Source organism: Schistocerca gregaria, chromosome 6, assembly GCF_023897955.1.
Source record: "Schistocerca gregaria isolate iqSchGreg1 chromosome 6, iqSchGreg1.2, whole genome shotgun sequence".
Lineage (NCBI taxonomy): Eukaryota > Metazoa > Arthropoda > Insecta > Orthoptera > Acrididae > Schistocerca > Schistocerca gregaria.
In genome coordinates, this window is record NC_064925.1 from 298,779,131 (window position 1) to 298,799,337 (window position 20,207).

Below are 20,207 nucleotides of genomic sequence, written 5' to 3' on the forward strand. Positions count from 1 at the left end.
TCACTCAGTCAGGCAGCAGCTGCCAGCCAAGACAAAGCAGCAACAGGGAAGTATCCAATTTTGTGACTTTTTACGAGTTCCTAGCCAGGAGTAAATTATTTAGCCTCGGCGCGTACTATGTTAGTTTTGTTTCTGAATCTCTGCATATTAATCTAATTTATTAGACATAGTTCTTGCATTTTCATCAGGACTACAGTAAAGTTCCACAATTCATGTTGATAGTCCTCTGTCTGTGTAGTGTAGTTTTACACTGTCTTTAGCATGGATAGGAACTGTGATTGCTGGGTGTGGATGCAAGCCAAGTTGGTAACACTTCACTCTCAGCTCCATGCTGTATTGGCTTCAGTTACACAGCTTGAGGCTATAGTGGATGGGCATCACTGTTGTGGGCCAGCCAAGAGGATCCAATGGATGTCCAGCATGACCCACGAGCACCAATGGCCAGCCCAGTTACTGCTCACACTTAGGCTGACCCCTCACCCATCGTCGAGTAAGAGGTCATTCCAGGGCATGGTAGGCTGCAAAATACTTCCCAGAGGGTCGAATGTAAGGTCTCCCCAGTTAGTCCGACAAACAGGTTCCAAATACTGTCTGTAGCTGACACTGTCCCTCTGCCAGATGCAGTTATCTGCCATGTTTCAGAGAAAACCTCTCAGCCCACAAGATCCGGGCAATCACAGAGGGTGGGATTCTTGGTAGTTGGGAGCTCCAATGTTAAGCGCATTATGCAGCACCTTAGGGACATGGCAGCCAAGGAGAGGAAGAAAGCCAATGTGCACTTTGTGTGCATACTGGGTAGAGCCATTCTAGATGTGGAACAGGTACCTTCATATGAAATGAAGAGCACAGAGTGCAGCCAACTGCAGATAGTGGCTCAAGTTGGTGCCAATGACGTGTGTCATTTTGGATCAGAAGAGATTCTCCCTGGTTTTGGGAGGCTGTCAGAAATGGTAAAGGCTGCCAGTCTTGCTTGTTAGGTGAAAGCTGAGCTCACTATTTGAGGCATTGTTGACAGGACTAATTGTGGACCTCTGGTACAGATGTGAGTGGAGGGACAGAATCAGAGACTCAGATGGTTCTGCAACAGTGTAGGCTGCAGATTTCTCTATATGTGTCATTAGGGTAGGGGGGTTTCAGGTTCTGCTAAAAAGGTCAGGAATCCATTACAAACAGGAGGTGGCTACACATGTAGTAGGGGCTGTGAGGTGTGGACTGGGCAGTTTTTTAGGTTAGAGGGTCTCAAGCAAACACAAAAAGGGCTTCAGTTTCAAAAGGTGCAGGTGGCTAAAGCTCAAGTTCAGCCGAAATTTCTGCGAAGGACCTAACGTGTTCAGAAAGGACAGGCAAAATACAGTTGACGGTGGTGTGTTTGTTGTTGTAAGAAGTAGTTTTTCTTGTAACAAAATTGAAGTAGATAATTCCTGTGAGTTAATATGGGTCGAGATCATTCTTGACATCCGGAATGAAATAATAACTGTTTCTTTTTACCAACCTCCCAAATCAGACAATACAACTGCTAAAAGGTTAAAAGAAAACTTGAGTCTAATTTCAAACATGTACCTGAATAACACAATTACAGTTGGTGATGACTTCAATTTACTCTTGGTTACTCTTGGTATGTTGGCGAAAATACATGTTTAAATTTGGATGAATGCGTAACGTTATCTGAAACTGTGGTGAACACCTTGTCTGAAAATTATTTCGAGCAAGTAGACCACGAGTCTGCTCGAACAGTAAATGTTTGTGAAAACACACTTGACCGCTTAGCAACAAATAATCCTGAGCTAATAATGAGCGTCAAAATGGATAAACAGATTAGTGAAAACAGGGCTGTGGTAGTGAGACTGAATAGTGCAATTCCCAAATCTTCCAAAAATGAATGAAAAATATATCTATTCCAAAAAGCAGATACAAATTTTGCTTGATGTCTCCCTGAGAGACAATTTCCAGTCCTCCCAAATTAATACTGAAAGTGTAGACCAGATGTGGCTTGAATTCAAAGTAGTAGTATTGACAGCAATTGAGAGATTTATACCAAATAAATTAAAAAAGGGTGGAGCTGATCACCCATGGTACAGAAAAAAGTCAGAACACTGTTGCAGAAATGACGAAAAAGTGTGCCAAATTTAAACAAACACAAATTATTGTGTTCGAACATTATTAATTACCTCAAAGAGAATGGTGTACTGACACACAGTCAACATGGAGTTAGAAAACATCATTCTTGTGGAACACAACTAGCTCTTTACTCATATGAAGTTCTGAGTGTTATTACAAGCGATTTCAAATTGATTTGGTATTTCTAGATTTCCAGAAGACTTTTGACATTGCACCTCACAAGCGGGTTGAATAAAAGTTTACTGCTTCATATTTGTAAACACTACTTGAATGCCAACACCTTGCCAGTGTAAATACTGTTTGCGCACTTTTACTTCGCCCCTCTGTGATCGATGGATCGGCAGATTTCATGCCACTCCGTAATGTTTACACTCGCTGCCAACATTAGTACTGTGCACCGTAACAATAAGCAGCCATTGAGAATATAGTATTGATCCATAAGCAGTTGTTGAGCTTAGTGATTGTTACTATTAATTACAAAAGGGAGCGAAGACGTGTACCTGGTCCTTGTAGTGACTTGCTACCAACTTTCATGTCACTTCTGTGATGCATTAACCTATTACATGTCCATTCATTATATAAGCTGTAGACTGGCTGCTTTGGGAAAAGGAGGCAGGGCTTGTCTCAGCAGCCAATGTGCCATGAGCCCACCACAAGCTTCTGCTCCCAGCATCATCCCCTCAGGGGAAACACAAAAATATGCAATCGGTGTATCTCAGGTATGCGTTTTATGTTTTTCACTGCTCTCCATTAACCTTGTTTCATTAAGTCAATGGAGGGAAATATTTCCAAAGTAGAGGCACTACCACAGCTTTTGTTTAGCACTGTCAACTTCACTCCTTTTGTGCCAGTGAGCATAATACTAAATAGAGCTCACTGGTTCAGACTAATACAGAAGTCACCCCAGTACGTATTCAATCAATCTTCTATCAGTCCAGCTCCTCCTACTCCCCCCCCCCCCCCCCCCCCTATTTCCCCAGCCCGTCTCTGACCACCTCCCACTCCTACGTGTGTCCAGCTGCTCCACCACCCTTCTCTCCCCATGTTATTGATCCTCATCCCCATCCGCCTCCGCAGCTTAGCGGTAGCGTTACCACCTACCATGCAGGGTGCCCGGGTTCAATTCCCGGCAGGGGACTGGGCGTTGCGTGTCCTTCACCATCATTTTCATTATCATTGACTCACAAGTCGCCGAAGCGGCGTCAACTAAAGGACTTGCAATGCGGTGGCCGAACTCCCCCGAATGGGGCCTCCCGGCTAACAATGCCATATGATCATTCCATTTCCTCCTCATCCCCACAGGAGGCTGGTGGTTCTTACTGCATAGTATTTTTTCCCTGATCGCAACTAATGTGTGAATCTGATTTTGTTGATATCATTCCAGCTGTTTAGCATGAGCTCTTCACCCGTGGCTTTGCCCATGTATGAACACACAAAATGTATTCCACATATATTTCATATGTATTTGTAGATGTATTTCACCTAAAACTCTGGCGAATTTCGGCCTGTAGTTTCATTTTCATGCAGTTCAATGTTTAAGATGTTGCAACTCCTGAACTGTGAGTTGTATAATGATATAATTTTGTTGGTACATTCAGCTGTAAATACTCTCTGTAAAATGTCACGAATACAATTACTCGTTAAAAAGTAATAAATTAAAATGTCATGTTTCATGCAGTAGTTTTACTGCATGAACAGTGGAAATTTAATAAGCTATAAACTTCTTTCGTCATTTTGCGTAGGATGTCAGTGAGAAAAGTTTCGCAAAGGTTTCAAATTATGTATAAAGTTTGTTGCAAGTCAAATTCTCTCATTCTCAAATAACAGATTTCTAAAGGGTAAATGCGTGTTGTGAGTTATGATGCTTTATCACTCTACCTCTGCTGCTTTAATAGGTAGGTGGTTCTTACCCCTTGTCAAGGGACACCCCCATCTAGTATTACTTTTCCTCAACATAAGTAGTCGATACCAGAAATATTTTGGAATTTTAAACAGGTTAATATTATCTCAGGTGTTTTTCTACAAAATTTCATATGAATTTGTACATGTGTTTTATTTCAAGCTAAAATCTATAAAAATAAATTATTTTCCTTTTTTACAATCAATATGTACTAGCTCTGAATGTACAGTTGAATTTCTTTTTTAGAAATATTTGAAATTATGAAATATTTGGCACACTTGAAATTTCTCTTATTAATTATTCAATCTGATATAATTTATTATGTTTATTTCTGCATTCATTAATAAAATAATATATAAATTAATAGAAGTTCATCTGTCAAGAAAATTTGCAAACGTTTTTGAATATTGTTATTAATGCAGATTGAAGTAGTAGTGGGCATGTCTCTGATGTGACCAGATGTGTTTTTATATATGGGAAGAACAATGTAATTTCGGGTTTGTTAATGTGAAAATTCGAAAGACAGTGTGACACAGAAAAATGTGAGAGAATAAAACATTTGTGGAAACACAAATGAAGTGCAGGCATTCTTCAGAGTTAACTATTTCAATTGGAACCATGAGATCCTAAAATATGAACATTTCAGGTTCAAGTCTCAGCCCCTAGATGTGAAGAACTGGAGCTAACTACATGAAAAGAAGATACGTAAAAAGCTTATTGTAAATCTTACTCCTCTCATATTTTTGAAGAAGAGGCTTTACCACCAAAAACCTTCACCAATTCTTTCCAGACAGTAAGTGATAAGTGTGCTAAGTCTGGTTTAAATTGGTCCAATGGTTTAGGAAGAGATGTGGAACAAACATTCATACTTAATTTTTTATAATGTGTATAATGTGTACAGATAATGCATAAGTGCACCAGAATTAGAATTCTAGAGCATTTGAAGGGACCAGTAAAAAATGTCATAAACAGCGGTAAAACATTTATTCCAAGTACATAAAAGAGAGGTTATACCGGATTATATTTTGCTGGCGTGGCGTATTGCATGTAAGTCAGAATTGCTATAGCACAATAAAAAAAGTTACAGCCAAAAGCAGAAAAGTCATCATTTAAATAAATTACAGTCTTTGGACTTGCATTACAAGAAGTTAATTTTATATGTTGTTTATGTGCATATCAACACCTCAGCTTCACAATACAGTGAGCTGTTACCCTTACTCATTCCATTTCTTTAATAATCTACATCTACATGACTACTCTGCAATTCACATTTAAGTGCTTGGCAGAGGGTTCATCGAACCACAATCATACTATCTCTCTACTATTCCACTCCCGAACAGCGAGCGGGAAAAACGAACACCTAAACCTTTCTGTTCGAGCTCTGATTTCTCTTACTTTATTTTGATGATCATTCCTACCTATGTAGGTTGGGCTCAACAAAATATTTTCGCATTCGGAAGAGAAAGTTGGTGACTGAAATTTCGTAAAAAGGTCTCGCCGCGACGAAAAACGTCTATGCTGTTTAATGACTTCCATCCCAACTCGTGTATCATATCTGCCACACTCTCTCCCCTATAATGTGATAATACAAAACGAGCTGCCCTTTTTTGCACCCTTTCGATGTCCTCCGTCAATCCCACCTGGTAAGGATCCCACACCGCGCAGCAATATTCTAACAGAGGACGAACGAGTGTAGTGTAAGCTGTCTCTTTAGTGGACTTGTTACATCTTCTAAGTGTCCTGCCAATGAAACGCAACCTTTGGCTCGCCTTCCCGACAATATTATCTATGTGGTCCTTCCAACTGAAGTTGTTCGTAATTTTAACACCCAGGTACTTAGTTGAATTGACAGCCTTGAGAATTGTACTATTTATCGAGTAATCGAATTCCAACGGATTTCTTTTGGAGCTCATGTGGATCATCTCACACTTTTCGTTATTTAGTGTCAACTGCCACCTGAGACACCATACAGCAATCTTTTCTAAATCGCTTTGCAACTGATACTGGTCTTCGGATGACCTTACTAGACGGTAAATTACAGCATCATCTGCGAACAATCTCAGAGAACTGCTCAGATTGTCACCCAGGTCATTTATATAGATCAGGAACGGCAGAGGTCCCAGGACGCTTCCCTGGGGAACACCTGATATCACTTCAGTTTTACTCGATGATTTGCCGTCTATTACTACGAACTGCGACCTTCCTGACAGGAAATCACGAATCCAGTCGCACAACTGAGACGATACCCCATAGCTCCACAGCTTGATTAAAAGTCGCTTGTGAGGAACGGTGTCAAAAGCTTTCCGGAAATCTAGAAATACGGAATCAACTTGAGATCCCCTGTCGATAGCGGCCATTACTTCGTGCGAATAAAGAGCTAGCTGCGTTGCACAAGAGCGATGTTTTCTGAAGCCATGCTGATTACGTGTCAATAGGTCGTTCCCTTCGAGGTGATTCATAATGTTTGAATACAGTATATGCTCCAAAACCCTACTGTAAACCGACGTCAATGATATAGGTCTGTAGTTAAATGGATTACTCCTACTACCCTTCTTGAGCACTGGTGCGACCTGCGCAATTTTCCAATCTGTAGGTACAGATCTATCGGTGAGCGAGCGGTTGTATATGAGTGCTAAGTAGGGAGCTATAGTATCAGCGTAATCTGAAAGGAACCTAATCGGTATACAATCTGGACCTGAAGACTTGCCCGTATCAAGCGATTTGAGTTGCTTCGCAACCCCTAAGGTATCTACTTCTAAGAAACTCATGCTAGTAGATGTTCGTGTATCAAATTCTGGAATATTCCATTCGTCTTCCCTGGTGAAGGAATTTCGGAAAACTGCGTTCAATAACTCCGCTTTAGCGGCACAGTCGTCGATAACAGTACCATTGGCACTGCGCAGCGAAGGTATTGACTGCGTCTTGCTGCTTGTGTACTTTACATACGACCAGAATTTCTTCGGATTTTCTACCAAATTTCGAGACAATGTTTCATTGTGGAACCTATTAAAGGCATCTCGCATCGAAGTACGTGCCAAATTTCGCGCGTCTGTAAATTTTAGCCCATCTTCGGGATTTCGCGTTCTTCTGAACTTCGCATGCTTTTTCCGTTGCTTCTGCAACAGCGTTCGGACCTTTTTTGTGTACCACGGGGGATCTGTTCCATCTCTTACCAATTTATGAGGTATGAATATCTCAATTGCTGTTGCTACTATATCTTTGAATTTGAGCCACATCTTGTCTACATTCGCATAGTCAGTTCGGAAGGAATGGAAGTTGTCTTTTAGGAAGGCTTCTAGTGGCACTTTATCCGCTTTTTTAAATAAAATTATTTTGCGTTTGTTTCTGATGGATTTGGAAGAAATGGTATTGAGCCTAGCTGCAATGACCTTGTGATCACTAATCCCTGTATCAGTCATGATGTTCTGTATCAGCTCTGGATTGTTTGTGGCTAAGAGGTCAAGTGTGTTTTCGCAACCATTTACAATTCGCGTGGGTTCGTGGACTAACTGCTCGAAATAATTTTCGGAGAAAGCATTTAGGACAATCTCGGAAGACGTTTTCTGCCTACCACCGGTTTTGAACAAGTATTTTTGCCAACATACCGAGGGTAGGTTGAAGTCCCCACCAGCTATAACCGTATGAGTGGGGTATTTATTTGTTACGAGACTCAAACTTTCTCTGAACTGTTCCGCAACTGTATCATCGGAGTCTGGGGGTCAGTAGAAGGAGCCAATTATTTACTTAATTCGGCTGTTAAGTATAACCTCCACCCATACCAATTCGCACGGAGTATCTACTTCGACTTCACTACAAGATAAACCACTACTGACAGACACAAACACTCCACCACCAATTCTGCCTAATCTATCTTTCCTGAACACCGTCTGAGACTTCGTAAAAATTTCTGCAGAACTTATTTCAGGCATAATAATAATAATAATAATAATAATGGCAAACGTTGCTTACTGGAGTCAAGAAGGAGCCAATCCTGCTGATGGTTTCTGTGTCACCAGCTTCTGCCAACTTGTTCAGAAAAAATCTGAAAATATGTGGTACAGGATGAGTTCCAGCTTCTAGCAAATCAAATACCATTTTACTTGCTTCACTTTGTCTTCCTGCCTTCACAAGTTTTTCTATTAACTTGGATATATTCATTGTGGTTATTTTTGGACCAGCTTCATTTTCTGCCCTGTAAGAGGTCAACATACAATGAGTACTTTTTTTATTTAAATTACTTAAAGATAAAATCAATATGTAAAATCAGGAAAAGACAATCCCATGCCGACTGACGTGTGGTGCATAGAAACATTTAACAGGAAATAGTATTCACACTGGCTTCAAAGCTCTTGCTCTTCTACTAGCAACAGTGTACACACACACACACACACACACACACACTAACGCAAATGCAACTTTCTCAAACGACTGCAGTCTCAGACAACTGAAACCACACTGCAAGCAGCAGCAGCACCAGTGCATGATGGGAAGGCAACTGGGTGGGGGTAAGGAGGAGGCTGGGGCGGGGTGGGGGAGGATTAGTATAGTGGGGGCGGCGGATATTGAAGGGCTGCAGTTTAGACGGAGGGCAGAGGTGAGGTGGGGGGGACACAAGTAGCAGAAAGGAGAGAGATTAGAAGTATAAAGACTGGGTGTGGTGATGAAATGACGGCTGTGTAGAGCTGGAATAGGAACAGGGAGGGGGCTGGATCGGTGATGACAGAGACTAATGAAGGTTGAGGCCAGGAGAGTTACGGGAACATAGGATGTACTGCAGGGAAAGTTCTCAACTGCGCATTTCAAAAAAGCTGCTGTTGGTGGGAAGAATCTGTATGGCACACGCTGTGAAACAGTCACTTAGATGAAGGATATCATATTTAGCAGCGTGTTCAGCAACAGGGTGGTCCACTTGTTTCTTGGTCACAGTTTGTTGGTGGTCATTCATGCAGACAGACAGCTTGTTGGTTGCAGCTTAGCTTGTAAATCACATGATTGGTTTCACAGGTAGCCCTGCCTTTGATGGGTTAGGTGATGTTAGTGAGCGGACTGGAGTAGGTGGTGGTAGGAGGATGTATAGGACAGGTCTTGCATCTCGGTCTATTACAGGGGTATGAGACATGACGTAAGGGATTGGGAGCAGGGGTTGTGTAAGGATGGAAGAGTATATTGTGTAGGTTTGGTGGATGGTGGAATACAACTGTAGGAGGGGTGGGAAGGATAGTGGGTAGGACATTTCTCATTTCAGGGCACAACGAGAAGTAATCGAAACCCTAATGGAGAATGTAATTCCGTTGCTCCAGTCCTGGGCAGTACTAAGTTACGAGGGGAATGCTCCTCTGTAGCTGGACTGTGGGACTTTGGGAAGTGGTAGAAGACTGCAAAGATAAGGCACATCAGATTTGTTTTTGTACAAGTTCTTCTCTACTTTGATCTTTCTGACTTCTTGCCAATTTTAGTGAGTTTTCTCCTTTTGCTATCATAGTCTCCCTCAGATTTCATCTCGTTTTCCCCCCCTATTGCATACCTTTCATCCTTTTCATGATTTTTCAGACATATTTGGGTGCATTTTTGCGTAATTTTTTTGGATGTAATTCTACTTTATATACATAATTCTGTCATTTTTTGCACCACCATGGATCCTTGCTCCTTCAATCTGTGTCAATACAGAAAAGTCTCTTTATCCCTAGCCAGATCCCAGTCCCACATAGTGTTCCTTGTTGTTGCTTGGCTCATGGAATCCCCCCTAATAGATTCATCATCAAATTATCCATCTCTGGCTGCCATCCTTCCTTCCACAATGACCTCCACCTGTTCAGATTGTGCCAATCCTTAGCGTTCACCACCATAGTCCTGCAAAACCATATCAACCAAGCCCAAACCTCCTTGTAGTACCTTCTCTCCATCCACAAAATTCTCCTGCTATGCAGTCCCAAATTCCTGGAACACACATTGAAACTCTTGCTCTGCAGGATCTGGAGCAACATGCACAACGCCACCTCAAAAAAGTCTCCATCCTGCTCACTTCCTACTCCCATGTCGGAATACCACTACCAACACCTCTACAACAACCTCCAAACCTCCCCCACATCCCTCTATAGCTGACAAATCCTGTCTCCCAGAACTAATACACTTACCCCACTCTCCATAACTCCCTCCCATCACCACACAGAATCCAGAACCTAAACAGACCCACAAAAGCCTTAGTCCCACAAAAATATCAAATCTTTTCCAAAGGCCTCACCTTTTGCCCCACTCCCAAATTTAGTCATGCAGGGCTTGTTAAAGACCTCCTCTCCTTCTCCCGGTCCCTACAGTGGAAACACCTTTTCCCCAACCCGACCAATTTGACTCAACCTAAGATCAATAATGAACCTTGCCTAACTCAGTTCACTCCTCCATCCAACCATGATCCACCACCACTACCCCCAAACCACCCCCTGTTCACTTTCCTCAATTTCTAAACCTCGAACCTCACCATTATTCCCCAAATCCCTCAACATGCAAACTAACCTTAAATCTAGAAACAGAAATGCAGACTACCATCTAAAAACTAATCCTGATCTTAAAATCCTACCTGCGGATAAAGGCTCCACCACGGTTGTTTTCAATCACAAGGATTACCTGGCAGAAGAACTCCGCCAGCTGTCAGGATACTTCCGCCTACAAATCTTGCCACAATGACCCCATTCCAGTAATCCAGCAGGATCTCCAGTCACTACTCAAATCCTTAGGCCCATCCCAGAACATCTCTCTACTAACCCCTACCTCCCTGCACTCTTACCTTCTACATGCTTGCTAAAGTCCACAAACCACGCCACCCAGGACGCCCCATTGCGGCCAGTTACTGTGCCCCCACTGAGAGAATCTCTGCTCTCGTAGACCAACAACTTCAACCTATTACCCGGAACCTATCCTCCTATATAAAAGATACCAACCATTTCCTTGGCCGTCTCTCCACAGTTCCTTTTCCTTTACCATACGGTGCCCTGCTTGTCACTATTGATGCCACCTCCCTGTACACTATTCCTAATGCCCATGGCTTTACTGCTATTGAACACTAGCTTTCCAAATGCCCTAGTGATTCCAAACCAACAATCTCTTCACAAGTCGTCATGACCAACCTCACCCACCATTACTTCTCCTTTGAAGGCATTAGCTACAAAAACAATCTGGGGTACGGCTGTCGACACACATGTGGCACCATCCTATGCCAACCTATTTGTCGGCCATCTAGAGGAATCTTTCCTAAAAACCCAGAATCCTAAACCCCTCACCTGATTCAGATTCATTGATGGCTTCTTTGCTATCTGTATCGAAGGTGGGGACACACTATTCACATTCGTCCAGAACCTCAACAACTTCTGCCCCATTTACTTCACCTTGTCCTACTCAACCCAACAATCCAGCTTCCTATATGTTGACCTCCACCTCAGAATGGCACAGTACCTCCATCCATATCAAACCTACTAACCACCAGCAACACCTCCACTTCGACAGCTGCCACCCATTCCATACCAAGAAGTCCCTTCCATACAGCCAAGCCACCCATGGTCATCACACCTGCAGTGACGAGCAGTCCCTCTCGGAATATACTGAGGGTCTCATTGAAGCCTTCAGTGACCGTAATTATCCTCCCAACCTTGTACAAAAACAAATTTGTCGTGCCTTATCTTTCCAGTCTCCCACCACTTCCCAAAGTCCCACAGTCCGACCACAGAGGAGCATTCCCCTCATAAGTCAGTACCACCCAGGACTGGAGCAACTCAATTACATTCCCTGCCAGGGTTTAGATTACCTCTCATTGTGCCCTGAAATGAGAAATGTCCTGCCTACTATCCTTCTCAACCCTCCTACCGTGGTATTCCATCGTCCACCGAACCTACACTACTCGTCCATCCTTACACAACCCCTGCTCCCAAAACCTCTTGGTTTATATCCCTGTAATAGACCTAGACACAAGACCTGTCCCATACATCCTTCTACCACCACATTCTCCAGTCCGGTCACTAGCATCACCTATCCCATTGAGGCAGGGTTACCTGCTACACGTCATGTATTTTACAAGCTAAGCTGTAAACACTGTGCTGCATTCTATGTAGGCATGGCAACCAACAAGCTGTGTGTCTGCCGCATGAATGGCCAGCAACAAACTGTGTCCAAGAAACAAGTGGACCACCCTGTTGCTGAACACGCTGCCAAACATAACATCCTTCACAGCCTGTGCCATATGGATCCTCATCAACACCAGCTTTTCTGAGTTGTGCAGGTGGGAACTTTCCATGCAATACATCCTACGTTCTCGTAATTCTCCTGGACTCAACCTTCGTTATTCACTGAGTCACTGTCCTCACCCATCCACACCCCTCCCTGTTCCCATTCCAGCAGAACTTTAATCATATTTTAGCCGTCATTTTACCGCCACACCCAGTCTTTTCATTTCTTTTTATCTCTCTCCTTCCGCTACTCCCCCCCCCCCCCCCCCCCTCCCCACCACGCCCCTGCCCGCTGCCCAAACTGCAGCACTTCACTGTCAGCCATCCCCTCCACACATCCCTCCTCCAACCTGCCCCAGCCTTCTCCTGAAAGCTATAATTGTGTGAATCTTTTTGTTGTGCCTATTGCGACTCAGTATCCCTGCTATATGGTGAGTAGGAACTCTGCTTCTCTAATATTATTACATTCCATTCTGGATTTTCCATCGTTTGATTTCATTATTGTTAAAGATAATATCACCTGAACTTAAATTGAGGATTAGCAACAACCAGCTATGTAGCTAACAAGATTGAAGGCATGCCCAATGGCATAGTCAGACTGGAGAAACATGCATAGAAAATATGGTAAAATAATACGATCAATGCTGAAACAAAAAATGTGCTGTAACCTTACCTCCAAAGATTTTATATGAATAGCTATCTTAGCCAGAATTTATGATGTTTGGTGACAAATTTTCCATGATACCAATTAACTGAAAGTGTAATAACTGGCAGTTGGAACTTTAATCATATTTTAGTGTGACAGACTCCCACATGAGCCCCAATCTGTCATATAAGTGGCCATGCCATGAATTCCAAAAATCTTTCTAGGCATAAGAACAGTACAGCTACAATTTTCTTAACCATTAAAATAAAACATAATTAACAAAACTCAAAAACCTACAACAGCAAACCCTCTCCATACTGTTTGTTTGCATTATAGCCAAACCAAAAAAAGCTAAAGAGGTGAAGGAATGACTCCGACTCTCTTCTACAAACTTACGAGGAAATAAGTGATAGGACGGAAAGAAGTCCTATGTGAGATCTCAGAGACAGAGCATGGGAAGCTCTGGCCATTTAAAGTAATCATCCTAGCATCCACCTGAAATGATTAAAGATGACTATTGGAAAACTATCTTTATTACCAAGAGAGGAGGTGCAGACTGCCATGTACCTGCCGTTTGTCTAAATGGATCAACAACTCCTCAGACACTGAAGCATCATAGGGTTGCATATGTATAACGTGTTGCCTCCCTGGACTGCGTGGATCACAACATGGCCAACAAACGGCTGGACAAGCATCACCCGAAGTCCTCTGAGCCGGGGACGTATTTCCTCTGCCATGTCACGTGTGCAGAACTGGCTTATTATTTCTTATTAAACATCTCTCCATGAGAGAGATAGCACATAGGTAAGACAATGGAGAGTTATTATTCCCATGATTTTCTTAAATCATTGTAGGCAAATGCTGGAATGGTTCCTTTGAAAGGGAAAATGCAATTTATTCCCCCACCCCTCCACAACATGAATCTCTGCTTTATCTCTAATGACACCATCACTAACAAGATGTTAAAGCCTAATTTTCCTCCCTTCCTATCCTTCTGAATATCATTTGGGTAATTAGTTGAACACTGCTTCTACATTTTATGGTGTGTAATTTATGTGTAAGTTAGCACAGTGAATGTAATCGATTCCAAAGGTATGACATGAGGTGAGAGTCACTGTTAAGTGAGCAGCTAAATGGATTTATTATGAAAAAGATGAACTTACGTGGTAGAGAAGTCAAGATGCCAGATTTTCAAACTGCTCATAAAGCTTAACCGTTTCACGAGTTTGAAGTGATGCATCACAAAGCGTACGTGAGTCTGGAATTGTGAGGAGTCATCACAGTGTGGGGTAACACGCACTTAGGCGAAGTGACTTGTTACCCAACGTCTACTTGGCCCCGACGAATGATGACACTCTCAGTGAAAGTTAATTTGTTTATGACTGTTAACTGTTGCGAGTTGTATCACTTGTGAAAGTATCTTAGCCTTGATGGATGCTGTGTCGCCAATGCAGTATGGCGATGGCAGATTTGCTTTGCATTCTGGAAGTTGCTTGAGGGGCAATTATTTCGTACTATGGCATCCCAGCTCAGAGAATCAGGGACGACACTGAGAAAATGGAAAAGTTATCTTGCTTGCGATACTGTAACTGAAAATGCAATACAACTGTACTGAACAGAACAGCTTTCATTATTTTGGTAGAGATATTTGATTAGAGCTACCAGGACCCAGAACAGGAACACTTGCAATGTGGAAGAAGTCCATGTCAAGAATGGCTACACAGTTTGTCTGAATAGTAGTCCAGAGACAGCAATTCACACTGACAGCACTTGCAATCTGAACATACACACTATTTCAAATGAAACGTAAAGATATTTTGGAACACCAGATACTTTTGAAATGGTTAAACCAACTGACATACACACGTCAAAAAAAGTTTTGCATCACCCTGGTTCCCAGAACTCCTGAAGACAGACGTTAACTGTGGATATTGCATCACAGACACAGTCCCTTTGACTTTTCAGAGATGTCACTAAACCCACCAAAATATGTAAACAACCATACATGAGCAGCGACTATTAGATGGACGTAGTCCGATAGCTGATCAGTTCCAAACATTCCACCAGGAAGGAGGTACATGGCTCGCGTTGTCTGTAGTTCAACCATGGCTGGATGGTCAATACTGCAGTTCGATCACGTCTGCATTGTTACTTTGTGCCAGGAAGGGCTCTCAACAAGGGAAGTGTCCAGGCGTCTCTGAGTGAACCAAAGCGATATTGTTCACACCTGGAGGAGATACAGAGAGACAGGAAATGTTGATGACATGCCTCACTCAGGCCGCCTAAGGGCTATTACTGCAGTGGATGACTGCTACCTACGGATTATGACTCAGAGGAACCTTGACAGCAACACCACCATGTTGAATAATGCTTCTCGTGCAGCCACAGGATGTCATGTTACAACTCAAACTGTGAGCAATAGGCTGCATGATGTACAACTTCACCCTTCACGCCCATCTTTGGAACCACGACACCATGTAGCGCAGTATGTATGGGCCCAACAACATGCCGAATGAACCGCTCAGGACTGGCATCGTGTTCTCTTCACTGATGAGTGTTGCATATGCCTTCAACCAGACAATCGTCGGGGACGTGTTTGGAGGCAACCTGGTCAGGCTGAATGCCTTAGACACTCTGTCCAGAGTGTGCAACAAGGTGGAGGTTCCCTGATGTTTTGGGATGGCATTATGTGGGGCTGACATACGCCACAGGTAGTTGTGGAAGGCACAGTAATGGCTGTACAATATGTGAATGCCATCCCCCACCCGATAATGCAACCACATCAGCAGCATATTGGTGAGGCAATGGTCGTCATGGACAACAATTCACACCCCCATCAAGCACATGTTGTGAATGACTTCCTTTAGGATAATGACTTTGCTCAACTAGAGGGGGCAGCATGTTCTCCAGACATGAACCCTATTGAACATGCCTAGGATAGATTGAAAAGGGCTGTTTATGGATGACGTGACACATCAATCACTCAGAGGAATCTACACCAAATCGCAGTTGAGGAGTGGGACAATCTGGACCAACAGTGTCTTGATGAACTTGTGGATAGTATGCCACGACGAATAAAGGCATGCATCAATGTAAGGGGTTGTGCTACTGGGTATTATAAGGTCTTGTATGGTGGTACAACAGGCAATGTGTGGTTTTCATGAGCAATAAAAAGGGCGGAAATGATGTTTATGTTGATCTCTATTCCAATTTTCTGTACAGGTTCCGGAAGTCTCAGAACAGAGGTGATGCGAAACTTTTTTTAAAGGTGTGTATAAAGAGCAGTCACATGAAAATTACTTAAAAATTAATCTCTACAACTTTTAAAACATTTATATCACTGTGAGACCAGATGCCTTCATGGAAAAATGTTCGCAGCTGCCTACAGAACCATGGTTACACCCAGATGTGCACTTCTTTGTCTAAAGCAAACTGACAGCCATAAATGTCCTCCTTCAGGGTTCCAAATATATGGAAATTGCATGTTGAGAGATAGGGACTGCATGGAGGATGTGGACGGGCCCACATGTTGCCAACATATTTGAACTAGACTACAGAAGTTTCACTGGGAAGCTCTTACACATCCACCATACAGTCCAGATCTCTCCCTATGTGATTCCCTTATTTTTGGAGCCCTGAAGAAAGACGTTCATGGCCACTGATTTGTTTCAGACAAAAAGGAACATGCTTTGGTACAATCATGGTTCCATAGGCAATCGGAAACATTTTTCCATAAAGGCATTGACCACCTTGTCTCACAGTGCGATAAATTATTACCAGTTATGACAACTACTTTTGAAATAATGAACAGATTACTTACTTTCTTCTATCTGTCTCATTTTCATCTGACTACCCCCTATAACAGTTGGGGTAGTTATAAGAAATTTACTAAATGACACCTAACAAGATCCGAATTCTTGCACAACCCTGTAGAGGAAAGTCAATTAATTTATCTTTCGCTGCTACAGATGTGCTCTCTATATTGTGTGCTAAGCTGCATTATTATACCTGTATCGCTCGCCGAATGCTGTGTCCATTCTGAGAGACGGCATTACGGCTGCTAGGAAACACTTATCACTTGATTTTCAGAAAACTATAAGGTGAAAAAATCTGACTTTTGCACATCTTACAGTCCAATACCTTCCTAAGATAAAGGGTGGAATTTTGTTTCGTTACATGCCATAGTTACTGCACTGCATCAAATCAAGTAAACGTTGCATACAATTTTAAAGGGTCTGAGGGTAGAATGATATCTCATTTCATTCTCAAGATACTGATTTTTACATCCAACGAATAGTACCATACGATGCGCCCATTTTCGTTCCTGTGCTTCATTAATCGTGTAATTATAACAATCATCAATCTTCATATTTCTTAAATGGTTCAAGATATCAAAAACAGTTTTTTTTTCTTTTTTGTGCACAGACAGACACATATGTTGTGTGATAAACACTTAAAACTTTTTTTGTCCCTAGGGACATATGGATGTAACTCCTCTGCAGCAGTGAGAGATGGGCAGAATGGGATGTGTAAACACTTCAGTAGTGCTTCAGGCAAACCCAGGGACTTTGTGTAAACCTTCTTCGGTATCTGGAGAGCGGTGGAGCATGACGAGGTAACTCGTCTGTGAACCAGAACTTTTAACACTCCAAATGCTACTCTAGCAAGTGGAGGGTTAGAGTTCTAGTTCACAGATTACGTTACCAGTGAGAGAGGAGGTACGGTATCGAGAGTGGATGACACTGAATGACTTGTTACCACAGTTTCTGAGAAAAATGGCCAGCAAATATGGTAAAGTAAGGAAACAAAATAATGATAAGAGAAGCAATGAAAGAGTAACGAGGCACACACATTTAATTCGAAAAGCGTACACAATGCCTGTCCTAATGTGCCAACTGACTGGTCATTTACACACCAGTCCTTGCAAACAGTGGGACTTCCTGGGGCAGGGGCCAGGCTAAAGGACATAACTGAATGGTAGGCCCTGGTGGAGGACACAGCAGACAACTACTCGTGAGTGTTCATTCAAAGAGGAGATAAAATCTGTGAAGGAACAACAAACATCTGTTGCAAAGTGTGATACTTTTGAGATTAAAGTTGATATTCACTTAGATTCTGGTAGTGAAATATTATTAAACTCATCAGAATTGTTATCAGTAATGAGAAAAAAGCATTATTGTCCCGTACTACCAGTAACAGGGGTTTTTGTTATCGAAATTAACAATCAGAAGTGAAAGCAAATTAATCCATTGACTTGCCAATATTTTTCCCTTTAGTTGTCCCTATATTTACTATTTACATTTATGAAAACCAGTGTTTTTACATTTTTCTCAAAATCAAATAATTTTTAAGCCAAATTCTTTATAAATCTATCCTTACTATTTATTGAAGTGATGAGGAGTGAAGATAATACTGTTTTAGAAGTTTTTGTTGGCATGGTATTCCCCTAGATGTTACTCTCACACATACCGCATATCACTTTTCTTCTTCCTTGCTTTGCACACTTCACAGTTTCTGGAGGGTGTTTCGTTTCTTGGGAGGGGGGGGGGGGGGAGGGGTAAACCTAAGAAAATCTATTAACAGAGAAGAAACATAAAGAAGAAGCTTTAGCTGCTCGGCCCATCTAATGGCTGGCAATGTAATAATGGACTTGAAACCTGTGGCCAACTGTGAGCCATCTGTATAAGCCAACGGGTTAAGAAAGAAACATATCTACCAATTAAAATTAATTTACTCATCTTTTATCAAACATTGCTAGTTATACTTAATTTAAACCCAGATGTCTTATTAGGCTTGGACTGGTTAATTTATAACAGGGTATTGTTAGATTTTAACCAGGAAAGAACTTTATGGGAAATACCATAGTTAAGCAAGTATAAGACAACCCTGAATATAAGACGACCTTGAATATTAGATGACATCCTTTTTGCAAGAGGCTTCTTCAGAAAAATTTATTTTTAACATATTCTGAGTAATCAACATTATAAAGCATTTTAGCAACATAAAGTTCCTGCCTAAAAAGTTAACACTACAACTATTCTAAATTTATGCTATTTATTGAGTGTCTATATTTTGACAATACAATTAATAAAATAAATGAAAAGAAATGGTTTACATTAATTTGACCATTTCTTTTCTACGTTTTTCATTTCCTAACCATGTTGCCTTTGGTATCACTATTTTTAATTATCGTAATACTAATAGCACAGCGGTGAAATTTATGTCTTCGTTGTCACAAATATATGACTGTTTTTGTGATTTCTGAGGTTGTGGTAAGTGTGGGATCTGAGAAAACAGCTGTTTCTATCCAAATAAATATCAGATTTTGCTTTCGTGCTGATGTAGGGATGTGACAATGTCTCTTGTTTCCAAAGTTATTGTCTGCTCGCTGCTCTCTCATTGACTGGGTAGGACCACACATCCCCTTCCGTTCCCGTCACACATCACAGTGACTGTCGACAACATTACTGCATGAAAAACCTACGTATGCCACTGGCCCCTATCTAGACTTTTACCGTTTCCTGCAGAAATGAAGACTATTGTCCAATTTTAAAGTCAATTCAGTTCTGATTACAAGTGTATTCAAGCAAACTGCAGTTTGAACATGTGAGATTTTCCAAAAAAAGCCAAAGTTTGCGGTATAGATTCCCACGGTTGGCAACATGACGTAATTTGCGGTTGGCTCATACTCCCCTCTCTGCACTCATCTAGTTTTTAGTCAAGCTGGTATCACTGTTCCCCTTCCAACCCTTCCGTAGTGCTGTGCTTGAGCAAGTGCGAAAGATAGATTTCAATATCTTCTACGGTGCAAGTCATGTGTAAGAACAACAACTAGCGCATAAATAAAAGATCACAATCATGATTAAGTAAAATTTATTTTTTGCTTGTCTCGTGATCTAGTGACGTCAGTTGCTACTATCTCCATGATGGATTTTGCAGCTGTAATTTATTCTCCTTACAACAATGAATCAATTCTGGATTAATTTTCCTTCTTGTTTCATCTTAATGTCACCATTATGTTCTAAAGCTGATCAAAATCTGCTAACATTTTTACCCGGTATTTTAATATGTTAACAGTGACTGAATATCTGATTTGCACACCCCTTTTGCTAAATCATTACATTCTCTCAGTATGAGAACTTTTGTTGTAAACCTGTTCAGACACAAAAGGAGTTTGTAAGAGGATAGAATTTAGTGCTGTTTCTTACTGTGTTCCACAAAATTGCCAAATTTTAAGCAGAGCAATTGATAGTTGTAGTGCCCAGTTCATAGTTTCTCACATATCCCTTGCACTAGCACCGCATGAGGCAAAGTCACGTGGTTGTTTGAT

The 20,207-nt window shown here is 41.7% G+C and overlaps 1 protein-coding gene across 1 annotated transcript in view; it reads right to left on the reverse strand.

Moving 5' to 3' along the window:
- LOC126277946 (leucine-rich PPR motif-containing protein, mitochondrial) overlaps positions 1–20,207 on the reverse strand; it is a 185,637-nt gene that overhangs the window by 25,830 nt on the left and 139,600 nt on the right. The window contains exon 17 of the mRNA XM_049977541.1: positions 7,988–8,210. Coding sequence (XP_049833498.1) covers positions 7,988–8,210 — 223 coding nt within the window. The remainder of the gene's footprint in view (positions 1–7,987; positions 8,211–20,207) is intronic.